Genomic DNA, 21,815 nt, shown 5'->3' with positions numbered 1-21,815 from the left:
GTCTCGCCCCGCCCCCCCCCGCACGCGGCACGCGCCCATTGGCGCGGCTGCCAAGGCTAGCCCCGCGCGCCAATCCCGCAGCGCGCGCTCGCCCATTGGGCCACGTCGGGGGAAGCCGGAAGCGGTCACAACCGGGCGCCGCAGCCCCGTTGGCCGAGAGCACCGGGGGCGGGCCTGAGCGCCGCGCGTGCCGGCATCGCGCGTGCGTCTGCGCGCGCGCCTCACGGCAAGCGAGCCACGTGCGATCTGTCTGCACCCTGTGCGCCCCCTGGCGGCAGAGAGGCGCCTCGCGGCCAGGCCGCCACCAAACCGCGGCCCCGGTTCCGCCCTGGCCCCGCCTTCGGTCCGCTCGGCTCGGCCCCGAGGCTGAGCTTGACTCAGGCTCGGCACGGCTCGGGTTCGGCACGCCTCGCGTGGACTCAGCCGCGCCCGGCGCATCCCCGGACCCCTCCCTCTTTTGGGCTCTTCCATTGGTCTCTCCCCGTGCCGATGTTCCGATCGCTTCCCGCTGGTGCCTCCTGCACCTTCCTGCGGTCCCCACAATCTCTTATGCACGATGCCGTGCCCTTCAGCTCACTCCTAGGGAGCTCCTAGGGAGCTCAGCCCCTGCGCAGTGCCCCGCGTCCATCGCCCCCTGCCCAGGGGCAGACTCTGGTCTGTCTGTACTGCTGCCAGTTCAGAAGCCACACAGAAGGGACAGCCTGGTTCACAAAATGCTTTATGACTGGGCAGTCCGCACCGCACTCCCCATCTAGCCCGGGCACAGTTGGGACAATGATAGGAAATTACAAAAGGTTTACAAAGAGGGGTCCGAGTCTACCACAGTGGGGGTTCCTGGGCGCACAGGGCCAGATGGTGGCACAGCATGGACTCAGTGTCTCCTTCCCTGGGACACTATGGCAACAACTATCAGCATCAGCCTCAAATCTGGCACCTCCCCAAGGCAGAGAGCTCAGGCCCCAGCAGGTCTTTGGCAGCTTTTTAGATTTCAGCACTTTGATAATGTTCCAGTAAGGTTTGTTTTTAAAAAGTCAACATAAAAAAGCCTATTCCCTTGCCTGAACAGGCAACGCTCAGTGCCACCCAGCTGGACCCAATGCAGATCCGCAACCTTGGTGCGCACAGCCCTTGGCACGAGGTGTAGCAGGGACCTCAGGAGCTCCTTGTTGCTTGGGATGCTCAGAAGTCCAGCTGGTGGATCTGGGGTGCACAGCACCCCCCTCAGTTCATGAACTGGGTATAGCCCTCTGCCCCAGTGACAATGACGTCCATCCAGATGCGCATGGCCTCGGCTGATGGTGCCACCATGTAGTAGAGTCGGTCGTGGGTCTTGACACAGAAAGTGAGCGCAGGGTTGGGGCTCTGGAGGGGAGGATAAAATCAGCACTGTTCGCCTCTGAGCAGCAGTAATCCCCCTTTGTCCCCCCACAAAGCTCAGCACCGGGGTCCTGCCCTTGGTGCCCTAAAGCTGGCACCATCGGGGGCCATGGACCATTCCAGGAGCATCCCTGGCACGCACTGCCCTACCACCTCCTACCACCATGACAGAGGACAATGCAGGAGAATGGGGATACCCACAGGGGCTGCCAGCAGACACCAGAGCAGTGGTAGTGCCCAGCTCTCACCTTTGCAGCGCTGCGGAGGTGGTCATAGTAAACCTCTTCAATGGCTTGGAAGTAGATAACACCCTTCAGCTTTGTCTCATGTTTATCTGCCCAAGAGAGGGAACTGTTGGTGACTGTAGGTGATGGGATGCGGAACGGACGCGAGGCAGCACAGGGACTCACCCACGTAGTATGAGAGGGTGCGCTTCATGCGGTCAAAGACAAACCAGCGCTTCTTCCAAGACTTGATCTTCCCTCCCATTTTGACCAGGTAGCCCTTGCACATCTTCTCTGTCAGGATGATGTGGTAGCAGGTGTCAACGTTGTGGCCCGAGGACTCGATGTGCAGCCGCAAGTTGAAATCCTCCTTGCGGATGGGGAGGTACCGTGTCAGAGGACGAGCCTGGAAAAGCAATACAGCCCTGAAAAGCCCACCAATGGTGACAAGAGCCACGTCCCCCTGCTGCGAGCTGGGACATCAGTAGCAAGTTGGGTGTGCCTCACTGTCCAGGCTGGGAGAGAGGGATGACAGCCCGCCTCACACCTGTGAGAAGTGCTTCTCCCGCAGCTTGACTTCCTTCTCCACCAGCTTCTGCCGCCGCACAGTCTCATCCTGCAGTCGGCGTTCCAGCTGCTCCCGGCGCAAGCGCTCATCCTCCAGTGCCTGTTGACGCAGCTCCATTTCCCGCTCCTGCCAGCATGCACAGGCACTCAGCCCCAGGGACTGGAGACCTCCTTGCCATCTAGTCATGGTGCTGGTGCCCCCACTTACCCGGGACTCCATCAACCGCGACTTCTCCTCGTGCGCCTCCTTCAGCATCTTCTCCATCTCCTCAATCTTCCCTGTCTCCATCCCGCTGGCACTGCAAAACAGCCACAGCTGCTGCCCCAGCAGGAAGGACCTTGAGTCAGCAGCATACCAGCAGAGCAGGCTGCCCCTGGCCATACGAGCTGGCCCCAGGGTTACCTGGAGATGTTGTCAGGTGAGCATGCAGAGTTGTTGCCAATGGAGATGCTGGTCTCCATGCTGTCTGAGCTCTCCAGGCTGAGTGTGTCGTATGCATGGTCCAGCTCCTCAGCCCGGGGCCCGGCACCATGGGGGCGGTGGTGGTGGAGGATGGAGTGGTGCACAAGCCGGGGGAAGGCAGTGGGGAAAGGGGGCTGCCCATGCAGGGCTTCCCACTGGGACTGCGCCTCAGCAGCTGCTTTTTGCTTAAGCTCTGCCAGCCGCCGTTTCTGCTCCTCAATTACCTGCCGACCTGTGCCATGGGAAGATGACAATGTCAATTTATGTGTACCACATTCAGAGCCACATCATGGTGGGTGAGGGGGTAGCACAGGCACTGCTGGAGCCATGAAGGCATGGTAGGGGCAAAGGTGGGAGCTGCTGTCACAACTCTCTGGCAAGCACTGCAATCTCTTTGGGCAGGCGCAGCGGGGGCACATGCGCCGGGCTGGTAGGAACAAGCTGGGCAAAGCATTAGCGGGTTAGGGATGCACAGGGTTGTCTCTAAGCAGATGTTGAGATGCACCTGGGGTCCTGGACTGGTCATGCCCCTCTTATGTATGGCAGAAAGGGCCAGCAAACAGCCATGCTGCTGCCTCTGGGCTGCTCTAGGCAGTCCAAGTCACCCCACATCTCTACCTGGTAGATTGCCTGGCTGCAAGGGCTCTGCTGGGAGCAGCTTGGCTGGAGATGGGCCGTCAGGTGGAGAGGTCAGGAGGAAAGAGAGGTGGGGAAAAGCAAGAGACCGTGAGAGAGGCACCGCATCCTGCCGGAGCACTGCTGCTGTTGCCACCCTTGGCCAGGCTCCCTTCTCCGTTGCCCAAGTGGCAGCAGGGATAGTATCTCCCAAAGTCCCACCACCCCACAGAGCCAGGATGCAGAGCCAGAGCTCACCCTTCTGCTGCAGGGCCAGCTGGCGCTTGGTCTCGATGTCCTGCAGTGTGGCCACCAGGCTGCGGGAAAGGCTGCCTGCCGGGCTTGGGGGGCCCTGGGCAGGACAGCAAGTGGTCAGCCGCAAGGATGGGGATGGGGGCTGGCACCAGGCATGTGTGAGCCATGGCCAGGGTGCCTGGGTCCCCCTGGCAGCCATACCTTGGGTGAGGGGCTGCGCTCCAGCATGGAGAGGTTGAGCTGCGAGGACGAAGGGGTCCCACTCTTCATCCGAGGGGCGAGGACACCAGCACCACCCTCTGTTTTTGCACGATAGACCTGAGCACATAGACACAGATGTGAGAGAGACACAAGGGAACTGCAAAAGTCCCCCAGGACAGATGGTTCCCCAGCTCCTGCTTTGTGTCGGTGCCATCCTGGCAGGGATGCAGGCCAAGAGGAGGCACAGACTGCCTACCCTAGGCCACAGATCTGCTCTGCCTTTACTCGCTGTGGCAGCCAGGCCCCCAGCAGCACTCAGGGTACAGGGTCCACAGGAAATGTCCCCACACTGCCCCACTTCTGCCACAACCAGCAGCCCCAAAGCCTGAGCCTCAACAGCGGGGAGCCAGGATTACCTGGAGAGACTTGTGAGAAGAGTGAACTTTAGCTGGAAGTGGAGGAGGGGAAGAAGAAGGAGAAACAGAGGAAGAGGAGGTCTCAAAGCCAGCCATAACCTCCTGGTACCACTTCTCTAAATCAAGAGCCGGGAGACACACAGGGCCTCCCAACAGCTGCTGCTCCATCTGGAGAGAGAGGCTGCGTGAGAAAGAATCAACTACAAATGCAGCAAGAGGGACAGGTGCACAGAGAAGAGATTGAAGCATTCCTGCCTATGCCAGCACCATTCCCCTAGAACTTAACATGCAGACCCCTGGGGATCCTGTGCACTCCCTGGCTAAGTCCCCCCAGCTATAGGAGCTGTTTGCTGTTCAAGAGAATGTGAGAACTAATCAAGCACAAAGACCCCCTGCCCTGGGGGCAGTGGAGCAGCAGACAGGACAGCCAAGGATGTGCGGACTGTAAAGAGCCCGAGCTGACACTCAGCTCCATCTGCAGTTCACCCCTTCCCATGCATCTCCATCACCTCCCAGGGAGAGTGCAAGGGGCCAAAGGGAGGGAAGCAGGGCACCAACCTCTGCAGAGACGAAGGGAGAAGGGTGAGATGGAAGAGGAAGAGGAGCAGCACAGCCTGAAGATGAAGGAGCTGGAGGGGTACAGCCCAGCAGGGAAGCAGCAGGGGTGTGGAGGCTGCCCAGGATACCCGAGAGTTGCTCAATGGTCACATACTGGGCAGAGAGAAGCAGATTAAACCAGGATAAGAGCTAGAGCAAGTAGGCAGGGAGGAACCAGCAGGCAGCTCCAACCCCCATAGGAAGGTTCATTGTCCTGGGAGGAAAAGCAGCTGGTGCTGCAGCCACCCTGGTGCTGGGCACTGGGGTCAGGCCTGCTCTGCATCCTCCTCGCTTGAGATGAGGGGACAGGACTTCATCCTACAGACAAAGGGCCACCCCTCCCGCTGCTGGACACCCACTCTGCTCCCAAACCCTGCCACTACATCCAGAGCACCCCGACAATGAGACTGGGCAGCTTGAGCCTCTGCTCCTCACTCAGCTGCAGCCAGACAAGTGTCCTGACCCCAGAGAGATGTGGGCTCCAAGTACCAGGGCACACAGGGAGGCCGCCTGTCTGCAGCTTCCTCACTGTCTGGGATGCAGCAGGCAACCCAAGGGAGCAAACCCGAGCATGCTCTGGGGCAGGTACCTCGTTGGCTGTGGGAGCTACAGCAAGCAAGAAAGAGCGCTGAGCAGCAGCAGGGGCAGCAGCAGAAGCTTTAGTGTCCAGGTTGGGGCCATGTGCATTACTGCAGAACCTGAAAACGTCAGACAGCCTCATGTACTCCTAGAAATCCACGGCAAGGGAGAAGGAGAAGAGTTAGACCCATGTGCTGGCATCATGGCACTGACTGCATAGTGGGAGCAAACCTCCCTGTACATTCATGCCCCAACAATGCCTCCCCAGCCCTGTCCTGCTGCCTGTGGTGGCCCTGGTGTGCAGCACCATGCACCTTGGGATGCTCAAGCTGGGCAGGGTGTGCTGGCACCCATCTTGCTCCAGCCTTCAGCACAGCTTTGCTGAGTGCCTACAAGGGGCAGGGATGCCTCAGGGTCTTCCATGGTCACTGGCCACAAGTCTTCCCTAGTGCAGCAGCACTGGATGAGGCACCTCAAGCTGTGCTGAGCCATCTTAAAATCCACTTCCTCATCCTTAATGAACCAAACACACAAAGCTGGGGACTTGCTCTTATTTTGGGAAAGCCAGACCAGCAGGACCCTACAGGATGCTGTCAGGAGGTGCCCAGCCAGATGGCAAGCAGCGAGCAAGGGGGAAGCCTGTGCCCCACACCACTGCACCAGGCTTAAACAGAGGTCAGCAGCAGGAACTGGGATGCCCAGTGGGCTCAGGAGAGCCCCTGGAATCAGGGACTGAGTGTTAATGAGCACAGCTGCCAGAGAGCTATATGATAAATGCTCCAGCCATGCTGCTGTGGGGCTGCCCTGCTGCCTGGGGGTGGCATCAGTCCACAAAGTGGGTCTTGGCCAAGGAGGGGTAAGTGAGCAAGCACATGCAGCTTAGTTCTCTAGTTAGTTACCTCTTGTGCCTTGGGGTAGGAGTAGGTGGCAGGAGAAGCTAAGGAGGCAGCTGCTGCTGGCAGGGGGCTCAGGGGCTTAGTTCCCTCCAACAGCTCATAAGGTTCTGAGATGTGGAGGGTCTCCTGTTGAAGGGTAAAGATCAGTAGGGAAGTTGAGCACAGATAGCAAGGTGGCAGCAGCAGGAGTCCCACTGCAGGCAGGCACGAGGGGACTCTGCCATCTTGTGCCACTTATCAGCATCAGGTCAGGGAGCACCACCACAGCCCCTGAGGGCATCATGGTTCTGGTTTCCCTGTTCAGAGCCACGAGCAGGGTAATGGGGCAACTAACTTTCACCTACATGTCCCCTGGACCAGCACCAAGACATCCCCACACTTGCTCTCCAGCAAGGATGGGACCCTAGGCAGTCCTGTCCCATGTGCTGCTCTTTTGCATTTCCCTTCCTCCCTCCCAATCTCTGCAGCCCATGGAGAGACTCTGAGCAGCTGGAAGCACCTGGCTGTAGTCAGAAGGTACTTGGAAACACAGGAACTGCTGCAGAGCAAAGCTGGTGGCACACAAGGCACATCCTCACTGATGACAGCAGCTTAGGAGAGCAGCTCTAAGCACCACAGCCTCCTCTACCCACATACCTCTCGGAGAGCAGACGACATTTTGGGGAAGCTCCTGCCACCTGTGACAAGTTGGTATCGCCTCTCCAGAGACAGAAGCTTCTCCTTCTCCTGTGCGTGGGGTGACAGGTCAGAGGCAGCTGGTGGTTACTGCCATCCCACGGCCGGTAACCCCCCAAGCTCACCCTGCCTGCCAGCAACCTGTCAGGAGCTGGCATGATCTTGTCCCCTGCCTCGAGCACCCTCAGGAGCACACAATCATGGCATTACCTTCTGCAGGAGCTGCAGGATGCTGCTCCGCTCCCTGGCCAGGCGCTCCGTTTCCTGGGCACTCTGAAGCTGAATCTGGGCAGCCTGGGCATCCAGGGCGGCCACCCGCTCCTGGGGAGCAGGCAGCAGAGATGAGCTGGCTGCTGGTGAGCCATGGGATGCAGCCTGGCCGTGCCAGACCCATGAGGCACAGCCTGGCCACACTGGGCCTACTGCTCATCCATCCCTACCTTCCTGCGGGCAATGCTACGATGGCACTCAGCCCGGCTCTGCAGGAGCTGCTGGCCTCGTGCCTCACGCTCCTCTTCAAGGTGGCTCTCTCGCTCCAGCTGCTGGAACTCCAGGTCCTCAAACAGCTTGGCCTCCATCTCCAGTGCCTCTGCCTCCTTTGAACACACAAGAGCACTGTGAGTAGATCAGTCCCACTGGATGGGCACCTCCGCATCCTGCAGCCAGGTCTCCCATAGCAAAACCTCCTTCCATGCCTCCACATCCTACTGGTGCTGGCCAGGAGCAAGAGCTAGTGGCCAAGTCCGTCCCCTGTGCCTGGTGTGGGCAGGCAGGCAGTTTTGCCTACTGCTGAGCACCAGAAACATGCGAGATACTGACAGGAGTGTCTGCCACCAGAAGGTAATGGAGGCACCCAGAACTGGTCAGGACAGAGTAGTCACCCCCATGAGATGAGCCTGACACAGCCAGGGGGTTTGCCAGCCCTCGGAGACCAGCTGCCCTTGCTGAACCACATATGGGCTAAGGCCATGCCCTGACAGGTAGCAAAACACCATGTGCCAGTGTAACCACCAACACGCAACACTTTGTCACCAAGCCCACAGGTGGCAAAGCCCCGACAGACAAGCACCATGATGGAAGAAGTCCTGTGTGTCCTTCCAGCCTCCATGCACCAACAGCACGTGGCAGCACTCAGCTCCGGGCCCGCCAGTGCCATCCTGGCAGTCATTGTGCCATGCGGCCCACAGGGATGTGTCTCACCCTGCTCCGTGAGACAAGCAGCCAGTAACACAGCACTGATGTGGTGGCTCCTATGGGCTCCCACACACAGAGACCGCTCCATCACCCCCCCACCCACTACACACCAGACCCTCATCCAGAATGTGAGTGCCTGGCCCGAACAGGCTGTGGCAACGTGGGTTTATCTGGGCAGGCACTAGCCATGGGCTGGGGAAAGTCAACCACTTCCAGAAAATACCAGACAACAGGAAAAAACGTTGAGGACTAGCAGTAACATAGATCGACATCATTATATAAACAAACATTCACAGGAAATAGCTGGAGGCAGCCAGATGAGGATATAGCAGCCCGCAAGACTCCCCAGCCCGCCCTTCTTTGCAGGGCAGGGTCCATGCCTGTGCCCTGCCCGGTCCCGAGGAGCTCTGCCAAGCCGGTCCCGAGGAGCTCTGCCAAGCCGGTCCCACGCCCCGGGCCCGGGCGAGTGGCAAGCTTACCAGGACGACGGTGCCCGGTGCCAGCCGCCTCCAGCCCGGGTGCGATGCTCCCAGTGCAGCCCCGGCTGGCAGGGAAGAGCTGGCCTAAGCTGGAGCGGAGGGAGGTGGGCCATGGTCCGGGAGGGGTGGGGGGAGACACTGACCCTTCGCATCTGCTCCTGCAATTGCTCCCGCATTGACTCAGGGCACTTATCAAGGTGGCTCTTCGACTCATGGTAAAGCACCCGGAGTTGCTCTAGCTCCTTCCTTTCAGCATCAACCTTTGCCCTTTCCTGAATCAGGGGAGAACAAGACAAAACAAAACAAAACAAAAAAAAAAAAGGAAAAAAAAAAAAAAAAAGGAAAAGAAAAAGGAAAAGAGAAAAAAAAAAAAAAAGAAGAGAGAAAACACACTTCTCAAATGGGTGCCATGCAGAAGCTGTAAGTTAGAAAGGGGCTCAGGAGAAGGAGCATCATGACAGCTACAGGGAGATCAAGAGACACAGGAGCCAGGGCTGAGCAGTGTTAGAGGGGTTACAGCCTACCCTTGACCTCAGCTTTGTGTTTCCAAAAACAAACATGCAGGCAGCATGGTTCAAGTCATACCAATCCTACACAGAGCTGCATCACAAGAACCACTAATGGGCTTTGTTAACTGCTGCTAGTTAGGAACTGCAGGACCTGAATGCAGCGTGAGGGCATGGACCACCCTCACCCATTCAAAGGAGAGGGTTGCCCACAGGGCAGCAGTGAAAACAGAAGGCTGTGGTCCAGCAAGAGGTGCTCAGGCTATGATGGGTCAGCAGCAGAGCAGACATTTACTGCTGGGCCTGGGATGAGGGGCCTGGCCACAGGAGCAGTAAAAATGGGCCAGCAACAGGGGACTGGCACAGGGGAACCACCTCCCACAGGCCTGACACTACCATATGGGGGCTCGGCATTGAGAAATGCTTGCTGCAAGGAACCCCCTGCTCCACACAGAGACAGGACATCATGAAAAGGGCTATGAGGGGACGTGCTGGCAGGGAGGCAAGGCTGGTACAGGCAGGTGCCCCAGGAGGATTGCCTGGGGGCTCCTGGACATGCAGAGGTGTTCAGAGGTGATGGCAGAGATCAGAGCAGGCACTATTAGTGCAAGTAGCGCAGGTAGGTTAGGAAAGTGGGCAGTTAGGTCAGCAGAGAGGCTGGGAGAGGGCTTTCCCTGCACTCCTCTCCTGGCTCTGCATGAGGCTGTCCCTGGCTACAGAAGATGCCTACAAAGGGCTGGAAGACCAAAACCCCCAAACGCTGTAGAAACACCGCTGGCAGGTACAAATGGCCACTCTGCCAGGCCACAGGCACCCCGACAGCCCTGGCACCCACAGCCATGGGGCTGGCCAGATCCCGAGGGATGCTGATGCCACAACACAGTGGCACACAGCTGCTGGTGAGACCTTGGCATAGGCTGTACAGGGACGATGGCCTGAGGCAGTAGGCAACTCTCCTCATGACAAAACCATGCCACACTGCCTGCAAGGCTGTGGGATAGCCAGCAACCAGCAGCTGGGACAAATGTGCCACACACACGGTGTCACGAGTGCCTTCAGACAGTAACTGCACCACAGGCAACATCAGGGGGAAGGGGGCTGGAACCCCTCCTAAAGCCACCAAGATAAACACCTACAGTGTTTTCCCAGCCACCTCCAGCAAGCTGAACGCTACAGCAACAGCTGCCATCACACACGAAGGTGCAGCTGAGTGAGGTGACTTGCTGCAAGATGCAGTTCCCCAGCAAGGGCAGGTAATGGGTAGTGCCAAGGCCTCCACTTTGGCACTGCCCACTACAGGCAGCAGCCATCCAGAAAGCCCCACACCACAGTCTCCCTGCCAGAGCAACAGGCAGCAGCTGAAATGCTTCCTGAGCACTGGCTGTGCTCTCCTCCAGTAGGGCTGTTCGACCGACCCCAGGCAGATCCTCCCACAACACGAACCACAGGGGCTGCTCCCCAAAGCCTCTGTGGAGCCCAGGGTCTGGAGAACATGTCTGCAGGGGAATGCTGCAGCATGAGGTATTGCAGCACTGGCTGTGAGTGCCAAGGGAAGGTACGGCACAGCTGATGACAACAGGAACCTGTGACTGGGCTCACCTTGTCCCGCTCCTTGCAGATGCTGGCATCCAGGCTGGAGAGCTTCTCCTGCAGCTGCTGCACTGCTTCCTGCTCCTGCCGCAGCCGCACCACCTCTGATTCCCGCTCACCCTGCAGCAGTGCCCGCTCCATCTCTGCCTGGACAAGCAGAGCAATGTCAGGATTGCCGCTCCAGCTGGATCTAGCTCATACCCTTAGCATTCAGTGCTGATTGGTGAGGGCAGCAAGCAGCAGTGTCCCATGACCCCTCACCTCTCGTGATGTCTCCTGCAGCTGCTGCTCCAGCTCCTTGACACGGCCCTTCAGCTGGTCCAGGCGTCCAAGGACACTGGCACGCTCCTCCTCCAGCCGCTGTGCCTCCTTGGCTCGGGGTCCTGCCAGCTTCTCATGCTGTGGAGAGGGCTGATTGGCATGGCACAGTGCAGCACGGCATGGTAACAGAACAGCACAGCTGTCCCCTTACCTCGTGATGGGTACTCTCAGTGCTGCTGCACTCCTCCTTCAGGTTTTCCTCATCTGACCTCTCCAGGCTCTCCCTCTGCTGCAGCTCTTCAACAGCATGGCCCAGAGCCATGGCACCCCTGGGCACCCACTGGCCAGCATCTGTGTCACCAGCCAGGAGCCTGTGCACGTCACCTGGCTCAGTGCCATCTGTTTTGGTGTACTCAGCACAGAGGTTCAGAATGGTCTCCAGGCGCTGCCGCTCCTGTGAGGAAGAACAGACCCCATCCAGCGCGTGCTGTGACAGAACCCTGTGCCAATGGTGGCCACCAGAATACAGGCCCACACGCTGGGATGCAACATTACAAAGTGCAATGCAGCCAGCTCGACCCCACAGCAGAGCCAGGCACACGATGTGCTGGGAGCTTGAGACAGACTAATTACAGGCAGCAGTGGCGGCTGCCGAGCGCCTCCGCTATTTCCAGGCGGTGACTCAGGCTGCCTGCGCCAGGCGTGAGTCAGGGCTGAGCAAACACAGCCCTGGCGGCTCGGCCTGCAGGACTGGCAGAGACACGGCAAACCTCATCCAGGCAGATGCCAATTCCATAAAAACGCCATCAGCCCTAAATATAGATGCAACGTCCACAGAGCCATGGCACCATCACCAGCAGATGGGCCCTGGCAAAGGATGGGCACGATGTGGAGAAGGCAGGGGCACCGCTATTTGGCCGGTAGCCCCAGGACCATGCCAGCCCCACCAGCCTCCACAGGCTGCTGTAACCTGGGGGCTTTGCATTCCTGGAGAGCTGCTGAGCATTGATGGCTTCTCCTGGCCATAATCCCCCTGGATAAGCCGGCAAGCCTGGCAGCTGTGGCAAATCCCCAAGAGGCAAAGGCCAGGTTTCAAAGCAGCAAACAGCAACAGGTATTTGCAAAGAGGGTCCCACACTCAAACGTGTCCCTTCCCAGCCCCAGGGCTCACCAGGCGCTCCATCTCCTGCTCCCGAACCCGCTCCTGCCGCTGCCGCCGATGGTACTCCAGCAATTCGTCCTCGTTGTCACTGATCTCAGTGATGCTGTTCTTGCGCTCCCGTGACCCCACTGGCAGCCGTGGGTCCCCCAAAGGCTTCCTGGGGGTGCGGGGGCTCTGCCGGGGCGAGGGCACAGCTGGAGAGCCCAGCCCGTGTGCTGGGCTCAGGCAAGTACTGAAACTGGGTCGGCGCGTGGGGTTCTCTGACAGCAGTGGGGGTGAGGGACCCCCAGCGTCTTTTGACTCCTCTGGGCCCTTGCGCCTGGCACGGGGACTGCCAGGCACTTCCCTGCCCAGCCGGGGCTGCGGCGAGAGGGTGTCAGGGGCCACCCGGGGGCTGGCAGCCCGGCGTGACAAGGAGGGACTCAGGGGAGGCAGCTCCCGCATGCTCTCAATGTTCCTCCGGGCCACCCGTGGGCTCTCGGGGGGCTGCAGCCGGGCCTCTGGGACTGCCCTGCTGGTGGGCTGCCGGCTGGGGGCCAGAGAGTCCCGTGGCTCCCGGAAGGGACTGGGGGGCCGCTCCTGCAGGGCCACCCGCGGCCGCGGCGCCGGCCTGGGTGTCAGCCGGGGGCTGCCCACCCGGTGGTCCCCGAGCCTCTCAGCTGGCCAAGGCTCACTAGAACCCCCACCAGGCAGAGTGGGTGGCTGGACAGTGTGGTTGTAGCTGGAGGAGCGAAGTGGGAGCGGGGGTGGCACGGCTGGGCCCTGCTCTTGGCTGCTGAGTGAGGGGCTGGTGTAGCTACTGCTACTGGCTGGCGAGGAGAGCGGAGAGAAGTTCTCATAGCTGGAGCCCCCCGAGGCGACCCCAGGGCTGGGTGGAGGGGACAGGAGGCAGCGCCCACCCCCGTTCACCACAGGGGAGAGGGGGGATCGGCCGCAGGCAGGCGGCTTCTGGACGCCGGGGGATGCCGACTCCTCCAGCACCAGCGAGTCCATGATGTCCTGCAGGTCCTTCTCGATGGAGCTGACAAGGGAGCTGTGGCTGTGACACCCACGCTCTGACAGCTGGTGGCCACCATTCACCAGGACCTCGGATTCTGCAGGAAAACAAAGGAGCATGCATCAGTGTGGTGTGACTCCGCCACAGCCCCTGCCTGGGCCGGGTCCTACAGGGTAGCCTGGCAATCTTCCACGCAGCCTTGCGGAGTCAGAGCAGGGTTGCAGCCCCTCTTTGCTGCACCCTGAGCTGCCTGCATGCTGCTGTCACCCTTTCCCACTCCAGCTGGGGAGCTGGGACAGGGAGGAGGCTGGAATCCCACTAGCCCCATCACCCAGGAGACAGAAACCTGAGAGGACAGCCCAGCCGCCCTCCCTGCGCCACAGCTCCCTGCTCCACTCCCTGGAGAGCAGCTACCCACACCACCCGCTGGCACCCACCACTTGCCCCCTGCACACTCTGGCTTCCCAGCAAGGGGTCAGAGCTGCAATAGCCAAAAGCTGCTGACCTGCAGCGTCTCCGGACCCACCACCACGTTGCCCGCAGCCTCCCCGGCTCCAGCCAGGGTCCCCCTGCCTGGGTTGCCCTGTACTCCCTGCACAGCACCGATGTGCCTGTCACTCAGGGGACTAGCGAATCGCGGCAGGCACGGAGCCCGGCCAGGACAGCGTGCCACCCAGGCTGCGTCACCCCCTAGCACCCAGCAGCTCCCCCACAGCAGCTGGCACTGCTTTCGTGCCTGGAAAGATGTGCTGCAGCCCTGTCAGCGTGATCCCACCCAGTCCCGCATGGTGGAGAGTCAGCATGCAGGGCCCACACGGAGTGCTGCATGATTGCATGATGCTCCTCGGCCGCAGCACCTCCCTGTGTCCCTCCTCCCGTCCCCCAGCTGCAGGCATGCTGCCTTCCCAACACACGTGGCATGGGAAGGCAGCCAAGCTCCTCTCCCCGTGCCAGGGTGTGCTGGTTGGGATATGGATAAGGGCTACCAGCCCACGGATCAGTGCTGGAGATTTGGACATCCCCAGGAACTGGGCATGGTACTGGCACCTGGCCCACTGCCCCACGTACAGGCAGACACAGCAAGATAAGCTCACGAGATGAAGGACAGCAGCCGGAAGAATGCCCTTCACAGTACCATCACAGCTACTCCAGCACATAAACACCTGCTTTCAGGCAGTTGGGGGGCCTCCGACGGGCGATGGCTCTGCCACGGCCAGGCTGGGCAGAAATTAAAGCCATGCCTCAGTGCCCCCACAGTCAACCTCTTTGAGGTGATATTAATCATTAACAAATACCAGTGCAGCTGCCATACCATGCTGAGCTGATGGATGGCACACCGCAGCCAGATGTGAGCCCCACTCCTGAGTGCAACAGAGAGCATTGGACACTGGTAGGGCTGATGGCATGGGTCAGGGAGCACCTCAGCATCTGCCCTGCCCCATCTGGGATAAGGAGGGGTCACCTACTTGCTGGGAGCCCATAGAGAGCCGATGGGCTTCTGCTCCCCGCTGGGATCATGCTCTTAATCCACTTGGCCTCAGCAGGGTGGTTGAAGCGGAGGAAGGTGGCCTGGCCCAGGCAGATGGTGCACCCTTGGGAGAGAGGAGAGAGGGTTCAGCTGCTAGCCGGCAATATCAGAGTGGTGCCAGAGCATGCAGGCAGGCAGTCGGGCATTGCTGGCCCTAAGATGCGCTCTCGGGAAGGGAGCGGGCTCCTGCTGTCAGCAGAGGCTTAGGGGGAGGCTGAAATCCAGGTCACTCTCTGGCAGCTGCCGGCAGTGCATCTCAGGCACAGCTGGGGTCCCCGCTGGGGGCCGCGGGGGAGTTGGCAGCACTCCAGGGCTTGCGTGGCTGCCAGCTGCAGACAAGATAGCTCCTGTCCCTGCTTGCAAAGCGTCTCGTCTTGGCCCAAAGCAGCAGCCCTCTTGGGGCAAGGAAGGCACCTCAGGAAGGGAAGCCCAGCCATGAGCACTCGCTGCCTGTTCACCTGCTGCCCGTGGCGTTGGGGAGGCATGAGCTGGCAGCAGGGAGCATCAGGCGGCTAGAAGGCGGGTTGCTGCTGACACACCCCACTTTGAAGCGCCTGCCAGGGCTCTGGGGAGAGGCTCGCTCCGTACCAACAGCCGCTGCTGAAAATCCCTCGCCGGAGGGGACGCGTTTTTTGGTGCACCCGTCAGCCCAGCTCGCAGCAAAGTCAGCGAGAGGCAGTACAGACTGCCATCGCCGCCGCGGGGGCCTGGTTCCCCTGTCTTCTGAGCGCCAGGGCGGGACGGAGTCCTGCTCAGCCCGGCTCCATGAGGGCATCCTGCCTGCCCGGTGGCAGCGCCGACGCCCAGCCTGGCAACGGCAATCCCGGAGGGATGCTTCACTGCCCTGCGCCTTCCCCACGTGCCGGCACCGGCGGAGCCACAGGTCGCCCCGGCAAAGCGAGTGATCACCACACTGCACCAGGAGCGTCGGCCCGACCGCCACGCAGTTCATCCCGCTGTGGCCGTGCACAGATGCTGTCCCTGCTCTGTCGCGTCCCTGCCTGCCCCCGGGGACAGGAGGACAGGCGGCCCGGCCGACCCCTGCCCGCACCCCGCAGCCTACCGCGGCCGTCCTTGCCTACTGTGGGACCTGCGGGACCCGGCAGGACTCCGCGGCCGTCGCGCCCGAGCCTTCTCCCGCGGCCACGTGGCTCCCATTGTCCCCCGCGGGGACGCCCGCGGCAGCGCCCACTCGGGTGGGTCCCCCTCTTCCCGGGAGAGACGGGGACGGGCGCGGGGGGCGGCAGCGCCTGCTGGGGGCATCATGGCTCTGTGAGGAACGGGAGCGAACCCCCCGCCCCGCGGGCATACGCCAGATCCGCAGCACCGCACTCACCTCGCTGCCGCCGCCGCCGCCGCCCGGGCAGCGCCGCACCGCCCCCGGGGAGTGGCGGGGGCCGGGCCTCACCCGCCCCGCCCGAGGGTCCTCCCCGGGAAGCGGGACACGAGCGCTGGCGGGGCGGGGATGGCGTGGGAAGGGCCTGAGGCTTTGTCCACGCTCCCTGGGAGCGGCCATGAGGGGCCGGCCGGGTCCGAGCCCTGTAGCCACGCAGGCAGACCGGCACCCATCCGTCGGAAGGACACCCAAGGTGTTTTCCTCTGTCATCTCCCTTCCCAAAGTCGGCTCAGCATCTCCGCTGTTCTTCAGAGCCTGCCCGGGTCTCTCCCTTCCCACCCCACCTGATACACGCAGAAAAGCCCTCTCTCAAACTGTGCCAGGACCTGGCAGGTTCCCACCGCAGACCACAAAGGCCAGGATGCCAGCTGGGGTATGCAGTTACTGGATGGCTCCTCAAACACCCCAGTACTCAATGGCACAACTCCACGGGCAAAGGCTCCCGTGAACCACACACAGCCTGTTCCTACCTTGGGTGAGGTGCATGGGCCGCTGGAGTGGCACGCCGTCGATGGCGCAGGCGTTGCCACAGGGGTGCAGGGTGAGTGTCCCTCGCACATTCTCGATGTAGCAGTGCTGGGGCGCCAGCCCGGGGCCCTGCAGGACGATGTCTGTCGCAGCCGTGCCAATGGTGGTCCTCCCTGCCAGCAGAGAGGGCGTCTCATTGTGTCTGTCGCCAGCGTGCCCGTGGAGACCCCCTGGCACTCACCTTCCTCCAGGGGCAGAAGTGTGATGGCAGTGCTGAGCCGACCGCTGCCCAGGCTCACCAAATGTGGCTTCTCCGTCTGCACTTTCAGCCCCTTGCCCGTGTCGATCAGGTCCAGGGGGCTGTTCTGTAAGGAGAGATGGAGGGATGCTCACAGCTCCCGCAGCTGCAGCCCACTCCCCTGCTCAGCACTTGGCTGAGCTGCTCCAAAATGGCCACACAGCCAGGGTCAATGCCCAGCCACAGCCACATGGCAGTAGGACTGTCCAGCACCTGACGCAGGAGAGGAGGGCTCCCCCGCCTGTGCTACCTATCCCGGGAAGCAGAGGCGAGCTGCTGCGGGAGCTGGACATCCATGGGGCTCGGGCTGCATCTAAGAGGATCCGAGCTGCCAGCCGCTCGGCTCAATGGGCTTTGTTGAGGATCCCGTAATAGGATTGGCTGAGACTGAGGAGAGGCTGGAGAGCAGCGCCAGTGCTGGTGGTCGGGCTGGCTGCAGAGGAGGACTCCCAGCCAGATTCCCCTGTTCCCACAGAGCACAGGTCCTGTGATCCTGTGTGCTCACCTGGATGACAGTCTGGATTCTGTGGGCTGGGCTGTGCGGGGTCCTGCCAGGTGCCTCCATGCTGCCTTCTTGGAGACGTTGGATGGTATTGGTCACGGGCTGCCAGAAGAAACAGAATGGCAGTACAAGTGACCACGCTGGGCATGGTCTTTATGTATTTTTCCTGCACATCCCGGACAGCAGCCTGAGCACAAACCCTACCCACTCCAAACTAACATTTGTCACCAAGAGGATTAGCACTCTGAGCTCCTGTCCTCATCATGTTAGCAGCTGCCTGAAGCCAGTGAGCATCCCTGCCTGCCGAGGCATGCATCCTACCTAGGCACACATCCCCATCTACCCGGGGAGACCCATGCACGTGGCCAGGCATCAGGCATCACAGTCGTGGAAGGAAAACTACATACGGGCTCAGTTTTGTGGACATGCGTGTTTACATGCCAAGAGCTGTGGGCAGCCAGACCCAAATGGCTGTCAGTGGAAAAGCACACACAAGCACAGGTTCTGGCTGTCCCCAGCAACACCTGCCTGCCGTGCAAGGGACACCTGAGCACCCCTGTGCATGCCACCAGTGCCCAGCTCTGGCACCCAGGCACACGCCTCTGCTCCCACGCAGTCCAGCAGCAACTCATAGTGCACAAGCCCAGCTGAGTGTTTTGTATCCCTGCCCATGTGGCCCACAGGCCTGCAGCTGGTAGTCAGGGCCACCACCCGTGGACCACATTCTCTGTGTGAGTGGGAGGCAACTCGAGGAGGAATTTCCGTCACCCAGCACTTACGCCATGTCGGGATGCTCCGGGGATCTAAATTTACCGTCTGCGGCTCCCCACGTCCCTCCCTTCCGCCCTGGACTAGCTGACTGGGGCTTAACCCTTCCCGAGCAGCGTAGATAGGAAGCGCTCCATCCCTGTTAGGGGACGCCGGTCCCGGGGCCGCCTGGAGGGCGCCAGCATCGCCCACAGTTCCGCCAGCCCCTGGAGGGACCCCCCCTGCTCAGCCAGCACAGGGCTCAGCTGCGGGGGCGAGTGAATGGCTATTACACACTGTGGAAAAAATGAAACGCTGGAAAACACCAGGCATGGGATCCAAGCCTGGGATGAAGCCCGAGCGTCCCCTGCAACAGCAGGACTGGCCACCCCACAGCAAGGGCTCTGTGGGGACCACAGCCACACCACATAGGATGGGGACAGCTTGTCTGGGGCAAGTGTAAAGATAAGGTACCCCAAGAGCAGTTCACGAGTGCTCACCGGCTGCCGAGGATCCCTGCTCTCCCTTACCTGCCACCTGGTCCTGGTGCCGAGCGGGACCCTCCGTGGCCGGGTACCCATGTTCCCCAGGCACTGGGGTGCTGCACTTCCCAGCATCTGGAGACCCCGCAGCCCAGCTGAGCGCCTGCCCCTCACTTACACCTACGTCCCGTCACAGTGTTCAGGAAGGAGGAAAAGCCAGGAGGGGCCAGGCTGCTGCATAGGAAGGGAGCGGAGCCAGAGTGGGATCTTTTGCCGATGTTAACTCCTTCCCAGCACGGCTGGACTGGTGAGAGCCATGGAGGACCCCCATCTCGGCCACTTGGGGGATCGTCTCCGATTCTGCCTACCTCCTGCTGCCCAAACTCTCCACCCAACACCCCCCGGTCCACAAGCAGCCCTGCCTGCCCGTGAGCTGGAGGGTGACCCTTGCATCCCACCGCTTCCTACTGCCCCCAGTTCCCAACATTGCCCTCCAACAGAGCCCCTCACCTGTCTCGTCAACACACAGGGAACGGCCTGCCGTCACACCAGCCCGTCCTGCCGAGGATGCAGCCCCTCTCTAGCCGGCTCTGCTGTAGGAATGCGGGGCGGGAGCGCGGCCGCCCCAGCCGGCGCCCCACTGCTAGGACGGACAAGGCGGCCTTTCTTCTCCCGCCGCCGCCTGCAGAACGCGCCGCTTGTTCCCGCCGTGGGAAGCGGTGAAGGCAGCAAATGCCAAGGGGTCGGGCTCGGTTACCACCAAACAGCCCACGGTCCTCGTGCACCCCGCGCAGGGCTGCCTGCTCAGCCCTGGCCTCTTGGAAGACAAAAGTCCCTTTCTTCACCTGTCACAGCCAAAAGCCTCACCTGGGAGGATGCCCAGCCCCACTGATGCAGGGGCCCTATTAATGCGGTGCAGGCTGCACACAGACGTGCTGCCCCACCGTGCTCCCAGGGAGCCCCTGCATCCCACTGCCCACAGGCTGCAATCTGCCTGCCCGCCCCAGGCCCACGTGGGCAGGGGTGCTCTGGGGGTTCACTCCTGCCTAACCTGCTGCTGCCCACCCAGACCCAAGCTGGGCACAGCACATCCTAACTCACCTCACATCAGGTACCAGCAGACCCCAGAGCTGCACTGTCCTGGACAGTGGCCGGTCCACGATGTGGCCAGGGCATGGGCATTCAGCCCACGCTCATGAAGGAGCACAGACTGGCAGGCCATGCCATGCAGTATCAGCTGTGCTGGGATGCAGCAACAGCATGGCAGAGGCAGGCGCATGGCACCCCCTTGCATGGCCTCTCATCCCCACTTGTGGCTGGCTGGATGAGTCATGGAAGGAAGCCTGAGTGGCCGAGCTAACGGGTGCACACAGCGGAGCATTGCAGTCTCCAGCCAACTTGGCTGCCGGTTTGCTCCCCATCTGCTAATGCACTTAGGGTGCGCTCACCCCTTCCCACACCCTCTGCCCTGGTAAACAACCGGCTCTTCCGCCGAGCCGCTGGGAAGGGGGAGCCTGTCTCCAGTACAAAGAAAGAGGCAAGTGAGAAACTTGCTCCTCACTGCTGCCTCCCAGCCTGGGACCGAGAACTGAGTGGGGGAGACCCAGTCAGCCCCATCCCACCCAGGCGAGGGATGTTGGGGGCTGCATTGCGGTTGCTGGGACAACACCATGATCCTGGCAATAACACCACCATAAATCAGCCACCAGACAGCTCCGCCGGGAGCCGAGGAATCCTGGCCACACCCGCTGATTTCATCGCTCAGGCAAAGAAGTGCTCCTGCACCACTGCAGCACAGCTGTGCTCTGACCAAGGCCCTGCCAGCATCATGCTTCAGAGCCTGCACAGACTGGTGGATGCTCACCATGTGCTCAGGTCGGGGAGGGTGTGCAGCCCCACCTACTGGACCCAGCACTCCCCAAGGCGAGCCACTTCCAAGGGCCAGTGAGCCATATATAGACCCAACCACTGCTGCAGCTCAAGCACTGACCCCAACATAGGCACATGCCTCTGCCTCTGCACCACAGACACAGGCTCCAGACCCTTCACAAGACTGCACAGTGGAGAGCTGCTTCACAAAATGCTCTTGTATCAAAATGACAATTTCTCACCTGCAGGCTCAGCAAGGAGCACCTGCAACTCCCGCTGATGACATCTTGAGGACCATGAAACAGGATGGGTTTGGTGGGTCTTGAATCCAACCCCTGACACGAACCCATCACCCAGCCCTTTGTTTGCTGGGAGGGGGGGGTGAACCAGGCATTGACCACTCTCCTCTTTCTTGTCTGCCAGCAAAGATTCCTTCCCATGCAATCCTGTGGTTCCATCCCCCTGCACAGCACCCTGCCCCTGCTGCCCCACATCAAACAATGCTGTGGGGCATCACACAGCAAACCAAATGTACAAGAAGTTACCAAAAAGCACCTGGCCGTGCTGCCTTGCTACTGCCTGTGGTGCTCGGCCAGGGGACCTGCCCCCTTCAGCCTCTGCCTAGTGCTCAGAGAGGGCTGGGGGCTTGCATGGCAGTGGAAGGAGTGGAAGAGACAGTGGCTCTTCAGCACAGCAGCTGGACCTTCTGGGACTGCCAGATTCCTCTGGCTTTCTGACAGCAGCTGAAGGGGCTGTGGCAGGAGTGTGGCAGGAAGCTGGAGTAAACAAGGTCCAGCCATGGAGCAGGATCCAGCCAGGCCAGTATGGTTCCCAGGCTCCCCAAGAGGTGTCAGAGACAGCAGTGGTGGCCATGGGCCAGCCACCATCTCCTCCTGTGACTGCCCATGAGCTGCAGCAGGATTTGGGGATCGGAGAACCTTGTCTGGCTGACTTCCAACACTGAGCTGCTCTCAGGACTCCCACCCCAGCAAATCCATCACTGACCTGGGCCACTGGATCCGGAACCAGCTCCCAGCCCACCCACACACCACCAGAACATTGTGCAATGATTGGTTTTATGGCTGACTGTTTTTCCTACTTCCCGGTCTGCAGCTCCTTCCTTGCACCCCTCCTAGGACAGCCCAGGGAGCAGAGAGCCCCAGCATGTCCCATGCCTGGCCCCAGCATGGGCCAAAGCATCTAAGCCCCCTTCTCTTGCCCCTACCACATCCCAAAGCTGCCCCTGAAGCACTAGGGAGTCCAGTCCTTGTGTTACAGGACACACTGATCCCAGCCCCACAGGCTCTCCCAAGGGCAGCGGTCGCCTGGGGCAAAAAGGGGGTGGGTCCACCCCATGCCAGCGAAGTGAAGGCTGCTTACCTTCACTCCCCTGCTCCGACAGCTCTTCCCGGGCTCCGCCGCCGCTCCACCGTCCACCACTGCCTGTCCCGGCGTGTCCCCGCCCCAACCG

At 61.0% G+C, this 21,815-nt stretch overlaps 1 protein-coding gene across 18 annotated transcripts; it reads right to left on the bottom strand.

The window, feature by feature from the left end:
- Nucleotides 1–701: 701 nt before the first annotated feature.
- PHLDB1 (pleckstrin homology like domain family B member 1) lies at nucleotides 702–21,801 on the bottom strand. 18 transcript variants are annotated; one of them, XM_058423381.1, is made up of 26 exons: nucleotides 21,725–21,801; nucleotides 17,250–17,348; nucleotides 16,688–16,811; nucleotides 16,449–16,619; nucleotides 14,521–14,646; nucleotides 12,067–13,151; nucleotides 11,107–11,349; nucleotides 10,896–11,033; nucleotides 10,644–10,781; nucleotides 8,682–8,810; nucleotides 7,306–7,461; nucleotides 7,076–7,186; nucleotides 6,827–6,916; nucleotides 6,194–6,316; nucleotides 5,305–5,442; nucleotides 4,677–4,829; nucleotides 4,119–4,286; nucleotides 3,703–3,819; nucleotides 3,505–3,598; nucleotides 3,250–3,294; nucleotides 2,572–2,863; nucleotides 2,377–2,467; nucleotides 2,149–2,295; nucleotides 1,788–2,007; nucleotides 1,626–1,711; nucleotides 702–1,362 (listed from the first exon to the last, which is right to left on the bottom strand). In XM_058423381.1, the coding sequence occupies exons 2-26, from the start codon at nucleotides 17,307–17,309 to the stop codon at nucleotides 1,222–1,224; spliced, it is 4,386 nt and encodes a 1,461-aa protein (XP_058279364.1). In that variant the 5' UTR covers nucleotides 17,310–17,348; nucleotides 21,725–21,801; the 3' UTR covers nucleotides 702–1,221. The 18 variants fall into 18 exon arrangements, 17 of the variants coding, with proteins under 17 accessions (XP_058279364.1, XP_039941015.1, XP_039941012.1 ...); XM_040085081.2 differs by lacking the exon at nucleotides 21,725–21,801 and adding an exon at nucleotides 18,986–19,063; XM_040085078.2 differs by lacking the exon at nucleotides 21,725–21,801 and adding an exon at nucleotides 18,524–18,684.
- Nucleotides 21,802–21,815: the final 14 nt, after the last annotated feature.

Source organism: Hirundo rustica, chromosome 23 (assembly GCF_015227805.2).
Source record: "Hirundo rustica isolate bHirRus1 chromosome 23, bHirRus1.pri.v3, whole genome shotgun sequence".
Taxonomy (NCBI): domain Eukaryota; kingdom Metazoa; phylum Chordata; class Aves; order Passeriformes; family Hirundinidae; genus Hirundo; species Hirundo rustica.
This window is presented reverse-complemented; position numbering and strand designations above follow the sequence as displayed.